Consider the following 26,413-nt stretch of genomic DNA (forward strand, 5'->3'; position numbering starts at 1 on the left):
AGGGGCACTACCTTACTTTCTCAGGTTAAAAACCAGGCTATGCAGACTTTCAACCCAATCAGGCGAATTGCTCCCAAAACCAGTGGCACTTTCTCCCATGTCGCACTGCATTTCGTGAGAGTAGTTCTGCAAACGCGCCTCATTTACTAAGCACAGTTGCGGCACTTAACCAGGACTGAGTCGGATCGCCTGCAAGCCGTCAATAGCGAGGCTATGAGAACCATCACTTGCCTTCCCCGCATCACACGACCGTTGAACTTCGAGAGAATGCTAAGCTTAACAAACTAGATGAAGTGGTGCAGCAGTGGGCTCGTAGCCCTAAAGCCACCATTTTGCACTCAGCGTGAGCGCTCTCGCCATACACGTTATCACGTACCATACTTTGTCCAGCTGAGCGACATAAAACCTACCGATATTTGACGACCAATCTCATCCTATGCGCCGTCATCTCTTCGCCAGCGAATCGCGGAACAAGATGTCCACCTACCCCGTGGCTCAGTCATTATACCTGTAGGGTCCAACATCCACGGCTGTGAAACAACAACTGCAGTTTATTGCACCGCAAGCCTGCCTTGATAACACGGCCTCGTTTGAATTCCCGGAAATTCCTTGTTTCTGTGCTGAGCTGGTTGGTATCCAAGGCGCGCTTCGCTTTGCAGCCGCCGTTACATTGATTCCTACAGCCAACAATGTCGTCCGCACCGACAACCTCCAAGCAACACTTCTACTCCGACGCGTCAGTCGCAGCCTAGAAATCTGCAAGAATATACATCGCCTGGCAGCACGCATCCCGCATGCCATTATAATTCAGTGGCTTCACGTGACCTGCTCAGTTGACAAAGCTCTGCAGATTCTGCCACCCGCCTGGCGACCCTACCCTCATCAATTCCTTGGTTCTTCAGCATGGATGAAGCTACCCTCCTTCTCACAAGAAAAGAGCACCTCCGGCGCCGCACACGTCCTCTCATCCCTCCATGTTCGATAACCCTCCCCCGCGCGCTTACCCGTGGAGAGGAGGTCGTGCTTCAGAGGATACGACTTGCGGTTGTCCGTAGTCCTGCCGTCACTCATCCGATGCCTCACTTTCGCCACTGATGTCCCAACCCAGGGTGTCAGTCTGCAACGCGCAAAATAATGAGGCTGGTATTCACCACCTGTGGGTTTACCCGGCGCTGAAGCCAACGAGAATTTGGCACCTGGCAGCAGCGGGTCTGCCGCCGAACAGCCCGTCCTCATATATACATGTATATTGCTTGGACTCAGAGGCCGCACCAACGCTCGCTCCTCGCCTACATTAGATCAACCTGCCTATTCTCATTCATTTAACATCCCCCTTTTATGCGAAGCATACTAGCCGCACAACCGAGCTCTTGCTTGCTGCGCCGCGCGCGGCCACGTAGCTACCACTTGACCTACATCGGCGCACCACGTGATATGACGTCACAACAGCTGTGAAAGCTGGGGCTCAACTCGTGCGCTCGCTTGCGGACGCGCCGCCTCCACCGGCATGGCCGGGCTAGAGGGGTGACGCGCGCTCTTCCTTACGGCCTGCGCGCCCGGCGAGGGAACAATTGGGTGGATTCTTGACGGCTAGTTGCTCCGCTCGCCGCGTGGGGCGCTGCGACCCAACCCTACCTCTTCTCAGTAGATGCCTTGCCTCCGGCCGGAAAGAACGGACGGACAGGGTTCATCGCACGTGTTTTGCAAATACCGCAAACGTTCACCGGACACCAGTGCACGTATTCACTGCTGCCACGTTCTACCAAGTAAGTATAGTGGTTTTGGGACTTATTTTGTTTGATTTTCTCGACCCATTGCTGATTGTGGCGTTAAATTTTTCAGGGTGTTTCGTGTTAAATTGGTGCACGTGGGCTGATCGGCATCCACATGGTGTACTGCTGCGTGCCATTCTGCCGTTCGCGCTCTGGGAAATGCCCAGGCGTGTCATTTCATCAGTTTCCAAGTGACGGAGAGTTGTGCGCCAAATGGCAAAGAAACATTGCAAGGAAGGATTTTACGATCAACGATAAGTCGCCGTCTAAGTTCGTGTGTAGCCAGCATTTTCTATCGACCGACTACGCTCCAGAGTGCCGCATCAAGAAACTTTGGCCTGGTGCTGTCCCCACCGTTTTCGAAGGCTATCCGACCTACCTGGCGCCTCCCGCGAAAAAGCCCCGCAAAGAACCTACTGCTCGGGATGTTCCTGCGCCCAAACAAACCAAACGGAAAGCTGAGCAGCTTGAATCGCTGCCTGTGGAATGCAATCTGCCGGACTGCCTCACCGAACGCACTCAAAGCGTCAGTACGCAAACCACAACCAACGATGGCCAGCGAGCAAGCCGGTACCTTTCTATGATTTCAAAGCTTCGCTCTCAAATTTCATATCACCGTTCCAAGAGCCAGAAGTTAGTGGAAAAACTCGCGATGGAAGAACAACGCACTGCATTCTATCGCGAAAGCAAACATCATGCTTCGGTCAGAAGAATCGTGGCGGACTCCCAGAATGGAGACAAAAAGGCGGTATTCCTGCTGCACCAAATAGAGCGATACGGAAAGCAACATCAGACGTATCCTGAAGAAGTTATTCGAGAATGCATCATATGGCGATTTCTCTCACCGAAGGGCTACGATCATGCTCGAAAGTCAAGGCTGCTGAATTTGCCAGCAAAATGCACCCTCAAGAAATACATGGGCCCAAGTCCGACCACATCCGGAATGAGTGCTGCTATGCGAGCAAGACTTGTTCATGAGGCGTCACTTCTGAGCAGCAGGCAGCATATGGCATCATTAATCATTGATGAAGCCAGCATAAAGCCAAAGTGCATCTATGATCGCAAAGGAGATGCCGTGTTCGGTCTTAAGGACAGACCCGACTGTAGCACGTCGAGCACGCAGGGAATTTTAGCGAACAGGGTACTGTGCTTTGTTCTGTGTGGCACTAACAGCCAATATAAAATACCCTGCTCTTATTATTTTACGAAGCAGCTGAGTGGAAAAGACCTTTACCAATGGACGAAGGAAGTGATTGCCGCGGTCGAGTCGTGTAGATTTTTCATAGTTCGCATTGTGACCGATAACTACTCGGCGAACACCACAACGTTTAAGCACATGGGTAATGGCTGTTTGCGTACGGTTGTGACACATCCGCATGACCCCGAGCGGGTCATCTTCCTTAGCTTTGACCCGTGTCACGTCATAAAAAATATCCGCAGTCAGTTCCTCGAAAGGCAGCTCATGGATGGCTGTGATGTTATTACTGGTACATACGTTCAGAAGCTTTACGAGTATCAGAAGCTGATGACTGTGAAACTCGCTCGGAACCTAACACGGAAACATGTGTATCCTTCGAACCTGGAGAAGCAAAACGTGCTGCGTGCTATTCAAGTGTTCTCACCGCAGGTTTGTGCGGCGCTACAGCATCTGCAGGAGAATAGCCGTGGAGATAGGGTCCTGAGTGATTTTAAAGAAGCAAGTGCCACCATTCGTTTTATGAAAACGATAAAGGAATGGTTTGATATACATGATACTTCCTATGCAGGAAGTGGCTACAAGGCGCCGATCTGTAATACGTACGATCATCGTCTGCTGTGGCTAGAAAACGAGTTCAGTGTATACATAAGGAATGTGCAGTCATGTTCAATCGCTTCAGGCAACGGCGCACTCACAGAAGAGACATTTCAAGCCTTGCTCTTCACAACGCAGTCCACTGTGGAAACGGCACGCTTCTTGCTGCAAAAAGGCGTCAGTTATGGGCTGACGAAGAAATTAAATAGTGATCCAATTGAGGCACTTTTTGGAAGAATCCGACAAATGTGCGGCAGCAACGATCAACTGGATGCCAGGGCCGTTACGGCTGCCCTTGATCGGATTGTGAAGGCCAAGTCATTATGCCCGAACGAAACCGAGACGCCCGGTACTGATGCTGAACAAGTGGCTGCCACACTCTCTGAAAAGTTTCACGATGAGTTGGAAGACCTAAGCAAATGTCAAGCCTCTACACCAAGGTCGGTGACTTACTCGGGCTTGTCATACGTTGGCGGCTACATTGCTAAGTTAATAACAGATTTTGGTTGCGGATCCTGTGAAATGCTAGTTACAACGTGCAAAAAAGATGATCCTCTGTATGCACTGTTGCAAGGCCAAGACAGAAGCGGGCTGTGCTACCCAAAGCCAGAGTTTCTTGCACTCTTAAACAATGTAGTGAATTTTTTTGAGCGCGCGGCAAACGACTTGCCAAGAACGAATACGCTTGAAGTTCTTCAACTACTCGTCGAGCCTCAGCTCGAACGCGCGTCAGTACTAAGCTGCCCAGAGTGTGTTGACGACAGCCACGCAAAGCGATCAGCGACTTTAATTGCCGAAAAATTCATGCGAATACTGCTCATCAACAACGCAAACAAAATCACCGACGCACAAGACAAACCCTCCAAATATGTGCACAAGCCGTCCAGGAAGCTCATCAGACTATGACCTTGACACATATGAACTCAGGATCTCTGAAAAAAAAATATCCCACTACGAACTGCTTGTTTACGCAGTAATGCCTCTTCTGAGTGATTATATTTAATCGAAGTTTGTACCAGACTTTGCTGAAATCAATGTTTGAAATACAGCAGACATTGCTCAATAAAGAGTATACCGAAGAGTAATTCGCATCATTTGCGTTGAAGTGTTTCTTCCAAATTTTCATAATTTAATGCTTTTCGGCCGTATGAATTCCGGGACAAGGGGCGAGGGAATCACCCATTATCAGGAGGCCCATGATAAAGGGAATGTAAGCTAGCGCAAAGAGATATCACCTGTTTTGCGGTCTCCACAAACGCGGGGGCTGTCTGGTTCAGTCAGCCGAACTGCGCGCGCGCTCGCATCGAGGCACCCTAGGCAGGGAGGGTTAGAGTCACTGGAAAAAATTTCAGAGTACCGCAAAGGTCGGAATTTGACTGGCAACACTGAGCGGCCACTGCCATTTACCTTCCAAGCCGACTGCATCGAAGGAAGGTCGCCGTGTTGAAAGAGCTTGATATTCGGTGACATATCGGGTTGAGTGTTCACTGAAGCGCAAATACTTCGTGCTCGGAGACAATGGTTACTGAGAAGAGAAAAAAATATTATTTTGTGCGAAGTAATGCAGCCGGCGGTTGTTTTACTCCGCGGTTGCGTTTACTGCAGGAACTGTACTATGATTGTGAGCAGCATCTTAGCGCTGCTATCGGGAGCTTGTGCACGCCTCTTTTTCCCCTTCCGCGGAGCAAGCTACGAAGGAAACATTTCGCCGCTCCGAGCAGCAAAGAGACAAGCTCGTGCTTTTGGGCAGTGAGCATCGTGGACCGCCATGGGACCGCCGTCTCGTTCAAGCAGGACGAAACTACTTGACATTAGCTTCTTCTTCCCATCCACTCTAGGCTTCTCGAAGTCTTCAGCGCAAAAGTGGTCCTGCAAATGTTTGTTGTACAGTTAGAAGAGTGATGCTGGTCACCCCAACGCTGGGCTGCCCAAGGAGGCTCCCAGGGCTTTTTCGAGTGAAGCCCTGTTTCAAATATGTGGAACAAGAAAAACATGGAATGTAGCTGTAATAATAAGCTGAAACACCCAAATAAAAAGGCGAAGAAAAAGAATACGTTTTAAAGGTTTCTAAGTTTACGCAGTGACACTTAAAATAGCTTATTTGGGATGTAAACACGCATGTCGCCGCAAACACGCAGCTTCAAGGATTGCTAACATTTGACCCATTTCTATTTTTCTACCAGTCCCAACACAACTGAACAGAAAGCGGCCGTTACGTGAACGTAAGACATGCCCGACCATGCTTTTATTGACTGCGATCGTCACGGTCCGCGAAAAACAAGTGCCATGGCTCGAATGACTCGAGGCGCGGAAAGATCGTGCGAGTGCTTGGTGCACGTTAGGACGCGGAATTCTCGCGCGACAAATGTGCCTTCGCGTGCCACAAGCACGGAATAGTCGGAAGAGCCGCGTGTGTTGAGTAACAAGCGCGTACACGTGTACCCGCGTCAAGCGGGCAAGCTGCGAACGATCCCTGCACGACATGCGCGACGGTCTTGCTGTGAACACCTATTTTCTTAGTATCCTATCGCTAACACCGCGTGCACTGCGCTTACATACCTTCTAAAACAGCACCAAAAAGCACAAGCAAGGTGCACTTACCTCGCACAAGCGTGTGTTTTTTTGAAAACTTGAAGTTCTCCCGGCCGATTCTGTGCAACTACGCAGAACGACGCTCTCGGTCATTTTTCCCGGTCGGAATCGAGAAAAAAAGTCTTTCCGGACTCGGTTCGGTTGCTGCATCCGAAGGCGCAGCAGCCAGGCACGATTTCTTCAGTATCAAACACGAGAGCGACAGTTGCAACACGAGAAACGTCGGGAACCTGCGCTCTTCTCAGCCGGCCCGACCGGCGCTTGGAAGGTATATGGCACCCCAAGACCACGTGGTACGGTTGGGCCAATGACCGCGTCGGCGGCGCGGGGAAAAGAAATGCGGTACTCTGAAATTTTTTCCAGTGACTCTAGGGAGGGTTGGCTAACAGCGCCACGAACTGGCGGCGGTGAAAGGTGAGAACTAGCCCCGAAGCGCAGGCCGTAAGAAAGAGCGCGCGCGTCACCCCTCTAGCCCGGCCATGCCACCGGCGGCCTAACTCCCGCTCCTTCCGCTAGGGGCGCTGACGTCACAACAGCTGTGAAAGCTGGGGCTCAACTCGTGCGCTCGCTTGCGGACGCGCAGCCTCCGCTGGCGGTATGCTTCGCATCCTAGGCTCAACCATAAGCTAAACCAGACCATTTTTCTTTTCTTTTACCGTCCTAACTTTTTTTATGCCCTGAGGCATTAAAGAACGTTACCAACAAAAAAAAAGAATGGAAGTTTTCAGACATTACTCCCACAAAAAGGAGGAAAAACTTTGGGCTTAAATTTGTTCAAACGATTATTCTACCCTGTTTTTTATTCTAAAAAAAATTGTAATTCGTGTCATGTCAATTGTTCTGAAATAAATCTCTAAATTATCTTGACTTAAAAAATGTCCAAGAATGGCGAAATTCGCCTGGGATTTAAGACGAATATACTTGCTCATGGTCTTTACTGTTTCCGTGAAACACCTTTATTATGTGGTCATTCTAGATCAGCAAAAAAGTGCTGAATTATATTCTTTAACACTAAAAAACTGAACGACCTATTTCAGAGCAAAAATATTCGTTACCAAAAGCATATACTGTCCGCTAAAAGAAAGAAAGGTCGCGAGTTTCACTTCTGAGAGCATGTTGTGTCACCTTTGGTATTATCACCATAGGGCGAGCTCAGAAAATACACTGAAATTGTTCATTTCTTTCCAAGCCCCATTTTCATTACGCTTAGCGGTTATTAGTTCCTCATTTGGAATAATCTCGGAAAGCTCTGTTTGTCCGGGCGAAAAGAAGTATTCAGTTGATGGTAAATTCAAGATTTTAATATTATTGCGTTCTTTAATTCTTGCTAACTTTGCTTAAATAATATATTCGGTTATAAGTTCTCTTTTTTTGCGAATTTTAAACCTCTGATAACTCTTCGTAGACGTTATTTTGCGCATTTGAAGGCCGCGAGGTTTTCGGATGAGAATTTCAGCACCGCGTTTTGAAAACGCAATTTTACTAGTGAGTTTATATAGGCTGAGATACAAGTCAGAGCGAGCTGAATCATAACTTCCTGGAGTTTCTTTCCGCATTGGATTCGTAGCTTTATTATCCTACTAACGCTCTCATCTGCTTTCTATATAGTGGCTCTGATTGGTGGTGACCCTACATGTCACTCTCTCTTGAAATAATCTGGAGGGAATATTTAGCTCAGCATAAACAGTATACAGCAGTAGGGTTAATGGCTAAATGTCGATTAACCTTTTTCTCTAATCTTTGCTTTACATTTCGTATAGTTTGTGTTCGAGCTAGTTACTGCAGGGGCTGCATAGTTTTTCACCAAACAAAGAGGAGCCAGGAAAGACGTTCAACGCGGTTAGGTGCACTTAACGCTTATTTTAGACATGGAGAAAAAGAAAATGCAACGGATAACAAAAGGAAAATTACTTGATTTCTTCCCTTCGTTTCTTTTAAACTATACAGTGCCTGCATTTTACTGCACTCTACATTCACTAATTGTTTGTCGTCCTCATACCACTACCGGCGTAGTCGTGCTGCGGTTAAGCGATGCGCCAATGCCCCGGCAGGTACCTGTTTCAAACATCGCCACCAGTGGGCCTGTGTGGGCCTGGTTGCTTTTGCCTCTAGTTACCTCCCGCATAAACCCCGTAAACAATGACTAATTTAACCCCCACGTGTCACAGTGGGCAGTTTACAATACAGTAGGCAGATACTTGGGACAGGATTTCGGCCCGTAGCGGCTATATTTAGGCTGTGATGTGATGATTATGATTATGAAGCTGCTGATGATGAAAGCGACTATTTTTGCGACTGCTCACGGAGAGCAGGATAACTCCTCTACACGGTTGACTTACAGCGCAACGGCATCATAAAGGAAGAAGGGTTTGCAAAAATCAAATGAAATGACATATGCAGCGCTAGCTACATAACTAATATTTATACAATCACCAATTAAGAAAATAGCAAGAAAATCATTACTCAGAAAAGCATACCTGTGGTGGTAATCTGAGAAGCGGTCATGTTAACACAGTAATGGGTCACTATAAAAGAGCAGGAATTCTTTAAATTGATTGGTCCGATTGGGAGATTGTTCCAAACACTAAGAAAATCAAAGTATGTGAGCAAGTTGTTTGTCATCTGCCCGCTTAAACATCGCATCGAAGCATTTAGGGGTATAGTTTATGCGGGTTTACGTCCCAAATAGACTCAGGCTATGAGGGATGCCGTAGTGAAGCGCTCCGGAACCATCAACCACTTGGGGTTCTTTAACGTGCACTGACATCGCAAAGTACACAGGCCTCTAGAATATAGCCTCCATCAAAATTCAACCGCCGTGGGCGGGATCGAACCCTCGTCTTCCGGCTCAGCAGCCGAGCACCATAACCAGTGAGCCACCGGGGTTTCCTGTTTGGGGAGTATAGGTGTGCCTAAGAATGTTTCGTTATCTATACCGGCACTGTAATGCTGAAACGTAGTATGCACATGCTAGACGCAGAACATTCTGACACGAAGTGTACGCATGATGGCGCTCCGAGAAGTCCCAACTGAGTCGTTCCGCAGAAAATGTCTCCGCCAAAAATCGCCCCTATAAACTAGCCGACTAAATTCTCGCCTTTTCAATCTTTCCTAGTTTGCGCTGGCGGAGGATGCCATCGTATGCAAGCAGGCTGTCGCTTTCACCTAGCATTTTTATAACACAATACGTCTTTTACAGCTGCAGGACTAACCCGCAATGCACAATGAAAGCACAGGACGTTTGATGCCGCCAAGCATGGACGAACTACATGCACAGGGTTGCGTTCGCTGTGGTTTTCACCTCATTTCTTGTCTTAAAGCCTCGGCCTTATGGTGCACGACGGCTCTTGCTCTCATAGGATATTTTTGGTTCTATTCTTATTCCTGGTGCTGTCTCCTTAGAAGCAACGAGAAAAAATATTTCGGTTTGGTTTGGTTTATGGGGTTTATCGTCCCAAAGCGACTAAGGCTATGAGAGACGCCGTAGTGGAGGGCTCCGGAAATTTCGACCACCTGGGGTTCTTTAACGTGCACTGACATCGCACAGTACACGGGCCTCTAGAATTTCTCCTCCAAAGAAATTCTAGCCGCCGCGGCCGGGATCGAACCCGCGTCTTTTGGGTCAGCAGCCGAGCACCATAGCCGCTGAGCCACCGCGGCGGCAGAAAAATATTTCCACCCCGTATTTTGCTCCTCTTCACTGAAAGGCGAGCATAGTTGCAAGTCATTCTGAGTAAAATAACTTATTTGTTTAGCTACAATACCTTCAATCGGCGAAGCATGGCAGAGTGGAGTGGAGTTGAAATGTTATTACATGCAAAGTAAACGAATACGCGCAGACATCTGCTACAGTAGTGAACATTTGCGAGGCATCTTGGTCGAAGAGCAGCAAGTTGTATACTGGAGACTTTAGGAAAAACTGTAGTAATAGCCAAACGGCAACTAGGTGAGAGTAAGCATTAACAAACCATTAAAAACACAACATAATATTGCGGACACGCACCGAAGAATTAAAAACTGCTGCTAACAAAACAGACAATTCCGACTTGTTCTTTCACAAGTAAGAAGAGTTAAGGGGTCGCAGCAATGGAAAAGCAGGAAACAATACAAAACCAACTACTTCAACATATTAATTTTTAATACAGAGCAGGATTGTAAACAAGATCAAATCGTCATGACGAATTCGTTTGAGCAATACAAACGAAAAGTCATTACAAAACTAAGGCTACGTCATCAAGAAATAGAAAATGGTAAAAAGCTTCTTTGAAAATGGCATAATCATTGACACATGCGATATCAGCCGTAAGGTCGTTCCAGACCCCGCAACTATGTGATAAAGATAAGCGACAGAATGTGCATGTGTTACAACAAATGTATCCAATTCTGTGTCTGGGGTGAACTTGTGATGACCGATAAGAGAGTTTAGAATGAGCCTCTATCTTATACTTAAATGATGGTGTACTTCGTAAAAGAGGCAACGAAAGAAATTTCTACCGAAAGACAACCAGGGCAATGAAAAAGTGTTCATGTTTTTTGGGCTTGATGTGCGATGATAGTCAAATATAATAAAGATTGTTTGCTTTAGAAATTTTTCATTTATTTTATTAGGCCCTGACGATGATAAAATTTTGAAGGAATCAATTACAATTGCGGCGCCACTATGGCCAATGATCACTGGGACCACCGAAGATTTACCGGAAGATATTCTACAGAGAGGGACGGAAATGCATTTGAGAACAGAGTATTCAGAACAGAATGCTAAGGCGGAATTGACTCTCCGCAATCATCTTCAAGAGAAATTGCCCTAAAATCTTTCATGTTTACAGTGAAGCAGAACTTCTTGGATTGTTGGTAACAAATTTGGGAACGTGCTTTTAAAGAAATGATCGTTCGTACCCAGGATTGCATCAGCGTACTTTTTTTTAAACTGAGAGGTAGGCGTCCCATCGGTCATGTGTGTTTCAGGCTTTACCTAGGGGAAAGAGGCGCTTTTTCTTGTTAGAAATGCTGGCGAGTGGTCTATTAAACAACGGGGCTATAGCGCTGCTCCTAATACATCTCAATGGAATGAACATGTTGCAGAGCTGATTAACCTTCGCCGGAAGCAAATCCCAGTTTTTCTGTACAGAATGCAGTTCAAAATCTTTTACATAGTTGTCCCAGTATTGATAAAAGTTCTTGTTAATAGCGTGAAAATTTTCTGTACTGTAGTCCCGAATCTGTTTAGCCCTTAATGTGAGGGTGGAAAAGAAATTTTTAGATCGAAGAGAAGCAAATTGTGGTCACTAATGCCGGGAAAATGGGTGATAGAAGAAAGCAATACTGGGTGAGTCGTCAGTATTAGACTTAGCCTATTAGCGGACCGTACACCTGCTTGGCTGTTTGACAAGCAGCGTGAAATGAAAACATGAGCAAAGGTAAAAAAAAAAAACTCTCTCGTTGGGACGAGAATGTAGAAACGAATGGACACACACCGAATGAAGTTAAAGTCTCCTAAAAAGAATATAGGTTACACAGAATAACGAGAAAAGATGATACTGATAGCATCCTGCAGTAGTTCGTCGATAAACGTTGCTTCGGTCTGTGGAGGGCAATAAAAAACACCTATAGTCGGATACAACTTAAGTCTGCAGTGAAGCTCCGCCCACATTCAGCCTCCGCGCACAGAATTCCTCCACGACAAAAACGTAGTCCGCTGCTTAAATGTCTCTCGTTTTGTAAACAATAAGATCATCACAAGAAAAAAATTATGAGCTCTAGGATTTTGGCACGTGGATTGTTTGATATAGTCAAGCATTAAAAAGCTGATCTCGTTTAAAATTGCGATTGGCCAGCGGAGTAATACAGGTCGCCGCGGACCACGGCCCAGTGTTAGCAACTGCTGTTTTTTTACGTTGTATCCTATTATAGTATGAGTCTGCTGTTTCTAAGAGCGATACCAACCAATACGGCTTCCAAGCTAGAACTCCACGACCGTGCCGACTTTCTCTATCATGACGGTAGATATGAAACTTCTTTTCATCGTATAAAATTTTTCTACTGTGGGATTTTACATTCAGCCACGTTTCCGTTGCAATTATTACAGCGGTGTCTGTACAAGAAACAACTAAGAAAAGTTGATCTCGTTTATTTGTTGTGCTTCGTGCGTTGGAAAATATTACTAAAACCGCCATAGATTCCTGACGAACGCGTCATCCCCTCGATAACTGTTCATAATTTATCAGTTACCTTATTCAACAGCCATTTATGAATGGTGAATGAATAGAACTTACTAATTTCGCATTTGCACCAGTTGTAACTTGAATTGTTATAACTTGTTCTTGAGAGTTTTAACACGCGTCTCAATACACAACCAGCGAGTAGACGTAAGGAGGTTATTTATCGTTGTGATGCCGATAACGGCTGCATATTGCGCGTCTCCTGCGACTTGCCTTCACGGCAATGCACCGTGCCACTTGCTGACGACACGCTTGAAGCTCCGTACGTTGCACCCTCCACGCTGGCCCTAGTTACTACCGACACTAGATTGGGGCTATGTGTTGCCAAGCAGGGCCAATCTCATTCGCTTCGCACATTGGAAAATTTAATTTAGAACGCATTTAATGGGTTCTACTGACGGTTACAGGTAGATGACGTCATGAGCCTCTCTCGCGCGGAGGTGCTGACACAAATGCAGCGGTACGCCGTTGGGTTCCGCCAACATGGTGTGCTTCCGGGTGACCGGGTCTGCGTGCATCTGAAGAACAGCGTAGAAAATCTGATCGCCATGTACGGCTGTGTTCTGGCAGGGGCGACCATCGTCCTAGCTAAGACGTCGCTCACTGCAGGTAAGACGCCGGCGAAATAAAGGATAATTTTTGGGGTCCCATGTCCGTGGTTGTAACAGACACAAAGCGGTGTACAGCCACCGACTGAAACTGTTGCGACAGTCGAAATGCCTTGCTGATTAGGCAGAACGATGTACTCAAATTTACTTACAAAGAAGAGAAACAAAATAACTGGATGTTTAAGAAATGTAACGCGAATATTTTAGCGTTAGCTGTCGTGGGGTAGCAAAATATTTTTCAGCGGCATGTTGTGTTTTTTTTTTCTCGCAAAGTCACAAAACTGGTGGTGAATCCGGAGTTGCTCAAGACTGCAGTGGTAATGTGGCGGGATCTTTTTTTTGAAAGATCGTTTTCAGCAGCAACAGTTAACTTGTAATCAGTCTGACAGGCTGGTTAGAGCGTACAATCTTGGTCTTGAACCCCTGCGTGACCGGAGTAGTAGCAACGACCACCATTGCACACTGAAAAGTTCAAAACGTGGTTTCAAAGGTTCAAACCCCCTTCACAAAAAAAAAAGCATGGTCGATTTGCGTAGTTACGCCAAATGCTAATAACGTACGCTAGCACTTCGGTTTTCGCTTCATTTCCAGTGTTCACAAATGGCAATTGTTCGGATAGCGTTAATGGGTCAATGTCCACATATGGCACATTGGTCATTCTCTGGTCGCAAGTTTTGTGGCAATCCCCCAAGAGGGAGTGAATTTGTTATAAGGGTGCAAAAAGGGGTCATTACCTACATTCATACACCTCTGGGCGTCTTCCTAGCACTCCTGGCACAGTGGCGCAGCGGTTAAGCAATGCGTCACTGCCACTCTGTGGCGGGTGCTGTCATCGGTGCGACTTGAGTTGAGACTTCGCAGCGGGCTCTCACGATTAAAGTGAGATACCGCCTAACACGGTAGGTGGCGGGAAGGTGAGGAGCATGCCACAAAACCGGCTTTAGACAAACAAGAAAACACACAGAGAGAAAACACAGAACAGAAAAACACAAACGTGCGGGATGGCCTTCATTTAGTGCTGCCGCACTAAATGAAGGGCCCAGCAGGCACTACGCCACCCAGCGCCTTCACCCTCTCTCCATCTTTCTCTCCTCTAAACTTGTAGAGGAATTTCCCTCTCTCAGCAAGGCCAACCGTCAACTCTTATGCTCTGTTCCCTCTCGCTATCCTTTAGCCATTCCTTCTCCTGAAATATAGAAACGTGGATATACACCTCCCCCCTTTGCCATATGCAAGCCAATGCAGTTGAAACCGCGGACGCTAGCGCCGAGGGTGCGAATCAGAGAATCAAGCTAATACGGGCCAAGGCTCTAAAATTAGAAGCGCGATTAAGCAACGAGAGAAGCGAAATGGCACTTCCGTTCATCCCTGATGATTACTATCACGATTCTACAATAATGAATGCTCTCACTCTAAGCAGAGGCTTCACACACGCGACAATTTTTCCGGAAAGTATAGGCGGGTGGATGGTAGGTGGCGCTTCTGCGGAGTTGAAGTAGATCGAGGCGGACTTCGGAGGTGTGTCGCTTTTGACTGAGGCTGAGAGGTAGCTTGTGGGAGGTGCTACTGAAGGGTGGGGAGCTCACAAGGCTCACAAGTCCCTCTCAAGGACCGGCCATTTTGGAGGTGACAACTGAGATTAACATGCAATAATTGCATTGATGTACGTTTCCAAAAAGTTTAACACAAAACGGGAATATACCAAAGAACAGATACTCAAGCTGCAAGCTGAAACTTTATTACGCAGTACATTCCTTTATAAAGCTACAGCTGTTTATACGACTTCATTATTGTCGTGCCGCGTTCTACTCCTAGGAAACCATATTTTGATTTCAAATACACCATACGTGCACTTAAGATGGTGACAAACATAAGGCTGCCGAGGCAATCAAATGTTGAACTGTGGAACCAACCCATCGCAAATACATTCGCAAGGGATAAGTACTACGTGTGAACTACCGAATAATGGCATGCTTTATTTTTCGGATTCACGCTAAAAGCGTTTAGATGCGCATACTTGCTGGGGTTATTCGCCTCGTGCGCAGAAGGAGCTCTTGCATAATTCTGCAGACTCAAAGATTGTCGAAAGAGGCATTGCACCCTCTGCTTGAAGTCTTCCCTCCGGAGGTCGTGTGCGCATGAGATGCCAGCTAGTTCCCATAATCCATCCTCAAAGCCACATACAACCTCATAATATGTGACTAACCGGTTTAATGTATCGCTGGTGTTCTCTGCCGCCAGAAAGCTTGCCCAGCTAAGCCGTCACATGAATTGCTAATTCCAAACTATCACTCTCAGAAGAGGCATGGTGAGCGTATTGTAAAGTGTCATCTGCGAGATTCCCTTGTCGTGCGGAAAAACCTCCATTGGACTGACGGGGCGCTGTGGTTTAAAGAACATGCAAAAACATGCAGGAAAAAATGACTCTGGGCGACTTGTAGAACACCGCAGGGCTTCCACCAGTTGTGTACTACAGCGCCGCGATGTTAATATCCTCAGAAGAGGTAGTGAACAAACACCCCGTGAAACTTTGGAAGTCTTTTACCCAAGAAATGCAGGTTGAAGCAATGAAAATGATACATCTAATTCTCTCTATGAGGCTAAGAAGAAATTCCTTTAATGACTACTACGTTAAGACCTTTTGCTTCGATTTTCTTGTTTCCTTGTACACGTGCACATGCGGAAGAGTTTTGGGAGGGTATATATGAGGATTCCTTTCACTTAACTAAGTAGTTGCGAGTAAGAGCCAGTGTTTTTCTTCTTCTTTGTGTGTACTACGTCTTGGGGCCAAAATACTTTTATAATTGAAGACACAACAGTGAGAATTTACATGATGCTTAAAGAAGCTTACAGCCGCACCAAGGTGCCAAACAGAAAAGCACCTTCAGTGAAAACTCTGAATGAAACAGTTTGACCCGGCGCAGAAAAATCATCTTCTCAGCCAGCGTCCATAATATATGTGACTGCTGAGATCGGTAATTCAAACATTTCTATCAACAACAAAACACGCGAACATAAAAGGACATACACCGGAGACGAGGCTGACGGGAGGAGCGCAAACTTTCAACCAACTAAAGCGTCTTCAAAATAACAGCTCTAAACAGAGGAAGGTGATTAAAGGCTGTAGCGACAGTATCTACGAACCGTGCGACACTAGAGCGCTAACTGTTTGAGCCCAGACGTGTTTTTATGCTTTGTCCAGCCTCCCCAAACAAGCTTCTCCTACCAACAAACCCCGTTTTATCGTGATGCAGGTTGAGTGGTTACATACTCGAGCTGCGCAACCGGACAGTCCATGGTTCATGGGCTTTCTGTACACAAATCCTACAGACTAGCCTGTAGACAATCAGGGTGTGGGAGCCGTTTCCCCTCGACCGACACCATCGCGCCAGCACCCCCCTCTCTTCCCTTTGCGGAGGGACCAGTAGCACGGCACCAAAGGAGGGAACGGTGACAGTCTGCGGCCTCGTGGAGGTCACTAATGAGAGAGGGAGGGTGTCGGATACCGTTTTCTCTCGACCACCGGAGGCGGCTCTCTCGTTCAGCATCGCGACTGCGCCCCCCCCCCCCTTCGACTTCCCTCCGAGTGGCAGTCGAGAACGCAGGGGAGAGGCAGACCTTCTCTCCCTCATCTCTGTCTCTTTGGCCACTTCGGTGTCTATAGAAAGCTATGGACAAAACTCTACTGGCCCAGTTAAAACAGGTCTGCAGGCTGTCCATAGACATTCTATACATTTATGGCCTTACACTTTTGTGGACCTTCGTCTATAGAGAGCTTGTAGACCTCTGTTTGCTTAAACGTCAGTACATCCCTGCCTCTTTCATGTCTATAGACACCCAACTCTGCTCAAAAATGTCACCAAGCAGCTTTCACAAATGATAGGGAGGTGAATATGCTTAAAATTTAGCTTATTTAAAAGCTGTCTAGGCTGGACATATGAAATACATGGGCGACAAGAAATGCAGAAAATGCGATCGCGGATAGGCGTAGCACAAACTTGGACTCCAACCAACGAACTGTAAAGGCAGGCTTTCATTTAGTGTACGGGGCTGTAGACCATATTCACAATACCAGTCAGAGGATAGAGAAATGCGCGCAATACAGCCAACCACTGCATACAGACTTCATTGTTTACGAGAAAGCATTTGACTCAGTCGAGGCCTCAGCAGTAATGCAGGCGTCGCGAAGCCGGGGTGTGAAAGAGCCACAACAAAAAAAATACTTGCTGAAATCCACAGTGCCTGCACAGCCGTCCTGGTCTTTCACAAAAAAGTCCTAAAATCCCATTGAAGAAGTTAAGTAAGAAAAGGTGTTAGGAAGGGATACACGGTCTCTCCAGTGCCATTCGTCACTTTTTTAAAGGAGGTATTCAGTGACCTGGATTGCTAACAGTTCGAGATAAAAGTTCACTGAGAATAACTTAGTAACTGCTATTAGCTAGTGACATTGCTCTGCTAAGGAACTCGTGGGAGGGGGTGGAGGAACTGAAAAGCAGGATTCATGACTTCCACGCCCGAAGCAGAACTGTTGGTCTAAAAGTTAGAGTGCAAAATACCGAAGTAATATTCAACAGCGTTTGAAGAGAAAAGCAGTTTGCGATATTCAGCGCGCCGCTAGAAGAGGCAAAATACGGATCTAAAAAGGGTAGGCAGCGGCTGCTGATCGAGGGCAGGAGAGAGAAATAACTAGAAGAATGAGAATAGGATGGAGAGCATTTGCCAGGTACCCGAGGTTCGTGAATGGCAGTTTAGCAGTATCCCTCAAGAGAAAAGCAGATAACTGCCCTATCTTACTGGTTTTCACCTATGGGGCAGAAACGTGCAGGCTATCGAAAAAGGTTCAGGTTGAACTCAGGACAAGGCAGCAGGCTGCGGAAAGTAAAATGACAGGTGTAACGTTAGCACACAGGAAGACTCCAGAGTGGTTCAGAGAAGTTAATGAAAATACTAGTAGAAATGAAAAGAGAAGTGAGCATGGGTGGGCAAGATTTGTGATGCTAAGGCGACACAACTGATGCTGAAGATTATGGATGAAGTATGTGCTTGTTATTACACGCATTGCTGGAGCATCGTCTTTTCAAAAGTAGCGATTTAACTGCCCTTCTTCAACAAGCACTGCCCGACGGCAACCGCTTGTCCCATTTTACCATTTTAATACTTTTCCAACTCTAGAGGTTCGGGCGCAAGTGCGGTTTCACCGCAGTGTCGCTTCCGCAAAACGAAGCTTTTCTGGCGAGCTTCGACTTTTAAGGCGAAAGCCTTTAATGTGTCATCGTTGTAAGCAGCAGTTGTCGACAGAGAATGTCACGCTTTTCAGTTGGTCGAAACGGTCGCGACGTCAGAGTGCGCCAATTTCAAACGGGGCCAATTGTACTTTGGCTAGTAACCATGCAACCAATTGAAGGGACCATGTAGTGATGCTCCAAGTAAGTTGGACTGAGATTAGTTAATTGCTTAATTACCTAATTAGCTTAATTAACTTCTCTAGTCAGGCCATATAAATAAATAAAACCTAGTAAGAAATTGGTCGAGCTCGGGAATCGAACCCCGGTCTTCGGAGTGCGAGACGAGCATGCTATCCACTCCGCCATGCCAGCTCGATGGTTTGGAATGAACAAAGGCACGTCTAGTGAATACGGTGTCTTCGCTCACTGCCATCCTCCTCCCTTCCCTTCCCGCGAGGTTTAGGTGTCCACCGAGATATGAGAGAGAAATACATTTCCTTTCCTCAAAAACCAATTTACCGACGAGCGAGGCGTAGAACCGAATGGGCGATGGCGTTCTATGGACTCCCTGGCAGCCTTGCAAGACGCTCTCGCGTTCCACTCTTAGAGGCGAAGCTTAACATCTTAACCACACATCAGTGACCACACTTTAGGTCAAAAAAGTGCACCCCCCCCCCCCCCCCTGAATATTGACGGGTGTCCACCGAGATATGTGAGACAGTTACTGCGTAATTTTCTTTCCTCAAATACAATTTTCATTTTCTTCATTACGGGCCATCTTCGTCTTTCTTCTTTCACACCCACTTCCTCCGTTCCTCTACGGTGCGGTTCAGGTGTCCACCGAGATGACAGAGATTTACTGCGCCATTTCCTTTCCTCAAAAACCGTTGCGTTGAAACGGCAAGGCATCGCGCCGAACGGGTGGTGGCGTTCCGTGGACTCCCTGGCAGCGCTACAACACGCTGTCGCGTTCCACTCCTAAAGGCGAAGCTTAAGCTTAATTAGCAGTTAATTAGTATTCAGGCATTAATAAGTAATTAACCATTAATTCGTGATTTGTCATCACTTAGTAATTAGTACTCAATTACATGTGACTTCACCAGTGAGACAAAGACAGTCAAAGTGGTGCGGAAAACGCTTTCGCCTCTACGCACTTTAGACAGTCAAAGTGCCCCCTGAATTTTTTGTCTAGCGCTTGTTTAGATACTTAGTTTCCCTCTAAGTATCTAAACAAGTAGTAAACAAGTAGTAAACAAGTAGTAAACAAGTAGTAAACAAGTATCTAAGTATCTAGTTCCCCTTAGTTACATTTTCCCTCCAACTCTATGGGACGCATTCTGCTCTGCAGGTGAACTCCGCTATCAAGCGCGTGACAGTGACAGCACGCATATCCTAACAGACGAAGAGTACACCGGGAAGGCCCGAAAAGCAATTAACAGTCTTGACATGAAGGTAAGTAGTTGCGTTGCACGCTCACCCGCAAGTGATATGAAAACAAAGTGACAACTCCCGAAAGGCCATGCACCCGTCTCACTCCACATTCATGGCGCGAACTATGATGGCGCTGACCTAGCAAATGAATTTAATGGGCATTTCTTATCTGTTTTTCCGCCAAAATCAACTGATGGTCCACATCAAGATGCCTCAGTCTATATAACCAGTAAACAAAGTAATTCCATGTTTTTGTTACCATGCACTGACTCAGAAATAATTACCATTATTCCCTCCTTACGCAGTAATAGTGCTCCAGGTGTCGATGGCATAGCTCCAGTCCCGATCAAGAAAGTAGCAGATGTCATTGCGATACCATTAGCACATATAGTTAACCTAATGTTCACGACAGGCACATTTCCACATCAGTTGAAAATAGCTCGTGTCACTGCCATTCACAAAGGGGGTGACATTAATGATTTAAATAATTATCGGCCGATCTCCATTCTTTCAGTTTTTTCTAAGATTGCAGAACTTGCAATCAACACACGTCTTTCTCAATATCTCGACAAAAACCATGTCATCTCCAAGCAACAGTACGGATTTCAGAAAAACAAAACAACTGAGGCCGCCTTACTGGAAATCAAAGAAAAGCTAATTGAAAACATAGAAAATAAACTGCTAACAGTTGGCATATTCCTTGATATGAGGAAAGCGTTTGACTCGGTTAACCATAAGATATTGCTTGAAAAAATGCAGTGTTATGGAATACGCGGCGTTCCTTTAACCTTATTTGCTAGCTACCTTAACAACCGATCTCAAACAACTATCATTAACGGTATTTCATCTGGGATCGGTCAGATTGTGTCTGGTGTGCCACAGGGCTCCGTTCTAGGACCAACGTTGTTCTTATTATATATTAATGATATCGTCATCTTTCGTCCAGCAGACAACATTATAATCTATGCAGACGATACTAACGTATTTTTTTCAGGGCAAGATAGTAATATTTTGCAAGCAGCCTCCAATAGTTGGTTATCCCAATTGTCTGTTTGGTTAAAATCAAATAGGTTAGAGCTTAATGTCAGGAAAACAAAGTACATACTGTTTAGAGCCAAAAATAAGGAAGTTCCGAACTTCCAAATTCACTTCGAACAAGCTCCTATAACTCGTGTCAGCTCTACAATGTTCCTTGGAGTCATTTTTGAAGAACATTTACTCTGGACAGATCATGTAAACTACGTTTGCACTAAAATGGCTCGCTCTGTTGGTATCCTAAATAAATTTCGCACAATACTGCCTCGAAAATTCAAACTACGAATTTATTTCTCTCTAGTCTTTTCGCATGTACAATATTGTTTGCTGATCTGGGGAACGACTACCTCAACCAATCTTGTGAAAGTACTTACTTTACAAAAAAGAGCTGTACGAGCGATTGATAATTTACATTACAGTGAGAGCACAGGTCCTTCCTTCCTCAACCATAGACTGCTAATCATCACGGCGGCTTACTTTATTTACAATTTATTTACAACATACTGCAGGCCTACAGTAGGCCCAAGCAGGAGGGGCGAATACATAAAATATGCAAAAAAGAACAGGATTAGCAAAATTGAAAAATGTTAAATGCAAGTTGTAACACAAAATACAGCAATAAATACAAGGCTCAGATGCAAAATACAAAAAGTAAACGCAGAAATAAATGGATCTCAAATTAAATGCTATGAAGAAAACATAGAGTCAAAAGAATCAGCTCTGGTTAAGAGATCTGGCGGACACCTGTTCCACTCCTCAATGGTGCGTGGAAAAAATGAGTATTTAAAGGCGTTAATCCTAGCACTGTAAGGGGTTAATGATTGTGCATGATGATTTCGTGTTTGGCGCGTAGTGTTAGGTTTGAGGAAGGGGTCTGCATTCATAGACAGTTTATGGTTTTTTAGTAAGAAAAGTAGTTTCAGTCTTTGAATTTTCCGCCGCAGCTGTAATGTTTCAATACCGTGAGTTCGCATGAGGGTCGTTGGTGAGTCAGTTACACGATACTTTGAAAAAATAAAACGGACGGCTTTGCGTTGAATCATTTCAAGGGCCTCGATGTTACGTTTAGTGTAGGGATCCCAGACGGTGCACGCATATTCTAGTGATGGTCTTATTATCGAAAAGTAGGTTAATTTTTTAAGTTCAGGTGGGGCAAGTTTTAGTTTATGTCTAAGAAAGCAGAGTTTACGAAATGCTGAGGAGCATACGTTTGATACATGTTTATTCCAGCTAAGGTTTTTTGTTATTGTAACTCCTAGATACTTGTACTCGCTCACTTCGGTCAGAAGGTGAGATGAAATATTGTAAGGAAATGAGAAGGAAGCCTTTTTGTTAGTTATCGTCATGTATACTGTTTTCTCTAAATTTAGCTTCATGTCCCATTTATTACACCATGTATGTATGTTCTGAAGATTGGAGTTTAGTAAAACTTGATCATCTTGGCAAGTAATTTGGTGAAATAAAACGCAGTCATCTGCAAATAATCTAATTTCAACAGGGGTAGTTATAACGTTAATAATGTCATTGATATATATTAAAAAGAGGAGAGGTCCGAGGACGCTTCCCTGTGGGACGCCTGAAGTGACCGGGAGGTGGTTTGAATAGCAATCATCAATACAAACAAATTGTGTGCGGTGAGAAAGGTATGAGGAAATCCAACGAATTATGAAATTAGGGAGACCAATAAGTTCAAGTTTGTAAATTAGTTTGGCATGAGAAATAACATCAAAGGCTTTGCTGAAGTCTAAAAATATAACATCCATTTGACCAGCGCTATTTAGTACACTTGCAAAAGCATGAATGACAGAAGTTAGCTGAGTGACAGTGGAAAAGCCTTTTCGAAACCCGTGCTGATGGGAGGTAAGTACCTTGTTATCGTTTAGAAATGTAGTAATGTAGTTAGCTATGATATGCTCAGCAAGTTTGCAACATGTGGAAGTTATTGATATGGGACGATAATTAGCAATCAAGGCAGGATCACCCTTTTTCAGCACGGGCACAATCCGCGCTTTCCTCCAGTCAGAAGGAATGTTTCCTGTTTCAAATGATTTGCGGAAAATAACAACCAGGAACTCTGTGATGGCTTCTGCATAACGGCGCAAAAAAATATTTGGTATCCCGTCAGGTCCAGCGGACGCTTTAGGTTTGAGGTTAAGTAGCATGGAGAATACGCCAGATGAAGAGACAATGTCGGGGGTCGAGTTGGGAGACATGGTACTGGGTTGAACAAATAAACTATGATGGGAAAACACACTCTGAAAATACTTATTGAATGCCTCAGAGATTTGCGATTTATCAGCAAGCTGCACACCTTGACATGAAATGCGCGTAATTGCTTTTTTCTTTTTCGATAAAAATTTCCAGAACTTATCTGGTGAGTCACGAAGAAAATTTGGCAGGCTATGCTGAAAGTAATTTTGTTTAGCCTGGCGCAAAGCGCTTGTGAAGTTAGCCTGATGTATTTTAACTATATTTCGACAGGCACCCCCACGCTTCAGACGTTTGATTTTTCTTTTCAAATGTATTATTTCTCGCGTGATCCAAGGAGTTTTTTTACACGTTTTCTTTGTTCTATTAGGAATGTAGTTATCAATGCAGTACGTACAGATTTCTTTAAATTTATTCCAGAGTTCATCAACATTAGTTTCTCGAAACATGTCAAGGTGTAAGCTGAAGTAGTCTAACACACTTTCATCATTAGCTCTGGAAAAGTTTTTCACGGAAATAATTTTTGCAGGTTCACTGTCGACATATTGTTGAATGGGACAAGTAAAAACCACCATGCAGTGATCAGATAACCCAGTTTCAACTGAAACAGTAAAACGTTCTGTTTCTTGGCTGAGAAAGACGAGGTCGAGAATAGATGCAGCTTCACCGTGTATGCGCGTTGGGTGCTTAACTCCCTGTTGCAAATTATGAGTCAGCATAATATCACACATGTATGAGGCATTTATGTCATTGTTTGTACTAGGGAAGGGACTATTCCAGTCAATATTTGGGAGATTAAAATCACCGACAAGGTATATTTTATCACGGCGAAATTTAGACATGTGATCGGCTAGATCACATAAATATTGAGGTGGTGAATCAGGTGGTCTGTATACAGCAAAAAGCACAAACGATCTACCCCCGTACGACAGTTTTAAAGTCACACTTTCATGGTTAGCTATTTGCTGCAACGAGTGTGCCTCTGTGTTTTGATTCACCAGGACCGCTACTCCCCCTCCACGTGTTGCTCTATCACGGCGAAAAACTTGATAAGAGCGGGGGAAAACAGTTTCATCATCAATATCATCTCTCAGCCAAGTCTCAGTTATAACTACGGCGTGTGGATTGTGAATCAACAAGATAGCCTCCAAAGCCTCCGATTTATTTACAATACTACGTGCATTGATATTAAGCAAGCGAAATTCCTTAACACGAGGTTGAGAATGTCAGTCTCTGCTTTGATAACTGTTTTTATCAGCGAGTTGAACTCTGCTGTTATCGCTGTCATCCCAGGTGTAAAGCATTTTTTCGATTCGCAGCTTGTCATTTATCAAGGTAACTTTTTTTCCTTCATCCCTTTCTGTTTTCGCGCTGTCCCACAGTAACTTACGCTTCCTAAGTGTGTTTCGTGAATAATCGTTCTGTATTGAAACATTACTGCCTTTTAGTTTCGAGCAGTTTTTAAAGAGTTCTTGCTTTTCGTTATAGTCCTGGAAGAACACAATTACAGGGCGGTTTGTTGCCTTTTTGCCCAGCCTGTGTATTCTGCCCACAGAACTGCAAGATACATTAAGCTTTTCTGCAAAAACTTCAGTTAGAACCTTCTTTTTCAAGTCAGCCTCAGATTCCCCGGGTTCCTCTTTTACTCCAAAAACAATAAGGTTTGAGCGGCGGCTCCTGTCTTCTAAATCAGTTATTTTCGCCTGGAGTTCATATATTGTTTGTTCTAGAGTGTCAATCCTGTTTATCTGCTTCTCCAAGGCTGTAAACCTTAGTCTCATATCATTCATGAGTTTTTCCATATTGTTCTGTTGCTCTCTCAAAGCAGTTACTTCAGTGGCTATGCCTTTTTGCCCTGTAAGTAATTCTTTCAGCATTTCACTAGTATCCGGACCGGGATTAGTTTCCACGTCTCCACATAGGAGCAGTTTGCACATACAAAAAGCATTGTAGGCAATTTCAACGAACTGCTGTGGGCACGGCAGGACCAGAAGACAGCGGCAATCACTTTTAACAGAACAGTAATCGGTACTAACCTGCACAAGGCAGAAGAGAAGCTTGTGAGACCACATGCCTACGCTGGTTCCGCCGCGCCCACTGAAGACAAATTCTTGTTGACGTTCTTTTAAAGGCGATTCGGACAAGGTCACGTGGTGGCTAGGTGGCGTTTCAGGCTTGATGTCACGCGGGAATGGACAATCAAAAGGAAGAGGCTCCAAAGGTGACGGTGCAGCCAGAGAACACGTGTCGGTTGCTGATCCATTTACTGCAGTCGTTGATGCGGCAGAACTGGGCAAGAAAACCTGCACAAGGCAGAAGAGAAGCTTGTGAGACCACATGCCTACGCTGGTTCCGCCGCGCCCACTGAAGACAAATTCTTGTTGACGTTCTTTTAAAGGCGATTCGGACAAGGTCACGTGGTGGCTAGGTGGCGTTTCAGGCTTGATGTCACGCGGGAATGGACAATCAAAAGGAAGAGGCTCCAAAGGTGACGGTGCAGCCAGAGAACACGTGTCGGTTGCTGATCCATTTACTGCAGTCGTTGATGCGGCAGAACTGGGCAAGAAAACCTGCACAAGGCAGAAGAGAAGCTTGTGAGACCACATGCCTACGCTGGTTCCGCCGCGCCCACACAAGAAGCTTGCTGTTTATATCAGAAACCTTATGAAAGGAAACTGGCAGACTTTCGAGAGCACATGTTTAATTGCCCAAACAGCATACAGTCTTAGGCACCCTCAATACCATGCATCAAAATCCCGTACAAACTATGGGTTCCAAAAACTAACTCACATAATTCCTCATACATTAAAAACCTATCCATATTTAACAGAAATGTCACTACAAAATATGTCCGAGGTCAGATTTAGGAAAACTGTTCATGAATATTTTTGTTATGGCTAGTTGTGGTGTGTTTCTACCTAATCAGTTTTTGTCTTTGTTATGTTTGATCTTAGTTTGTTGTGCTTAGCTCTATGCATGCCTGGTCTCTGTTTCGTTGTCAATATATCCGCTGTTTTTCTAGTTTCTGTTACTTATGGAAACTTTGTACCATTGCCAAGTGCCACTTTGTTTTGTTTTTTTTTTACATGGGGAGGGCAGGCCTCTGTCAGGCGCTACTAGGCGCCTTTAGCTTGCTCTCCCTTGTTTGCAGTCTCTGTACTGGCCAAACAAAACCAATAAATGAAATAATGAAATAAAGTACGCTGAACATATGAGAGTTATATTGTATTATCATAGCAGCAAGGAGCTAGCTAAAGAGGACGTCTTTTTGCGAGAAACGAATTGGAGTAAAAGCCACCTGAAAAGTGCCTACAACAAGCAGCAATAAACATGAAATATACGCGCCGCTGCATAAAGCAAAATAGGATGATAGAAAACAGAGTTGGATGTCAGCCCGTCTGGAGAATTTTTTTATCACGTCCCGCTGAAATTGTTTGAATTGTACTGGGAGGCGGTGTTCTTCTGATAAAGTATATTCATAAATTGCCGCACGGGTTGAGAAAGTTGCGAACGCGCACGAAGTGTACTTCGG

At 45.1% G+C, this 26,413-nt stretch overlaps 1 protein-coding gene across 1 annotated transcript in view; it reads left to right on the forward strand.

Moving 5' to 3' along the window:
* Nucleotides 1-26,413, forward strand: part of LOC149369541 (uncharacterized) — a 146,789-nt gene that overhangs the window by 38,911 nt on the left and 81,465 nt on the right. The window contains exons 3-4 of the mRNA XM_089558874.1: nucleotides 12,782-12,983; nucleotides 19,556-19,659. Coding sequence (XP_089415000.1) covers nucleotides 12,782-12,983; nucleotides 19,556-19,659 — 306 coding nt within the window. The remainder of the gene's footprint in view (nucleotides 1-12,781; nucleotides 12,984-19,555; nucleotides 19,660-26,413) is intronic.

The sequence above is a fragment of the Amblyomma mixtum genome, chromosome 1 (genome assembly GCF_055824585.1).
Source record: "Amblyomma mixtum isolate Tamu chromosome 1, ASM5582458v1, whole genome shotgun sequence".
NCBI classification, from domain to species: Eukaryota; Metazoa; Arthropoda; class Arachnida; order Ixodida; family Ixodidae; genus Amblyomma; species Amblyomma mixtum.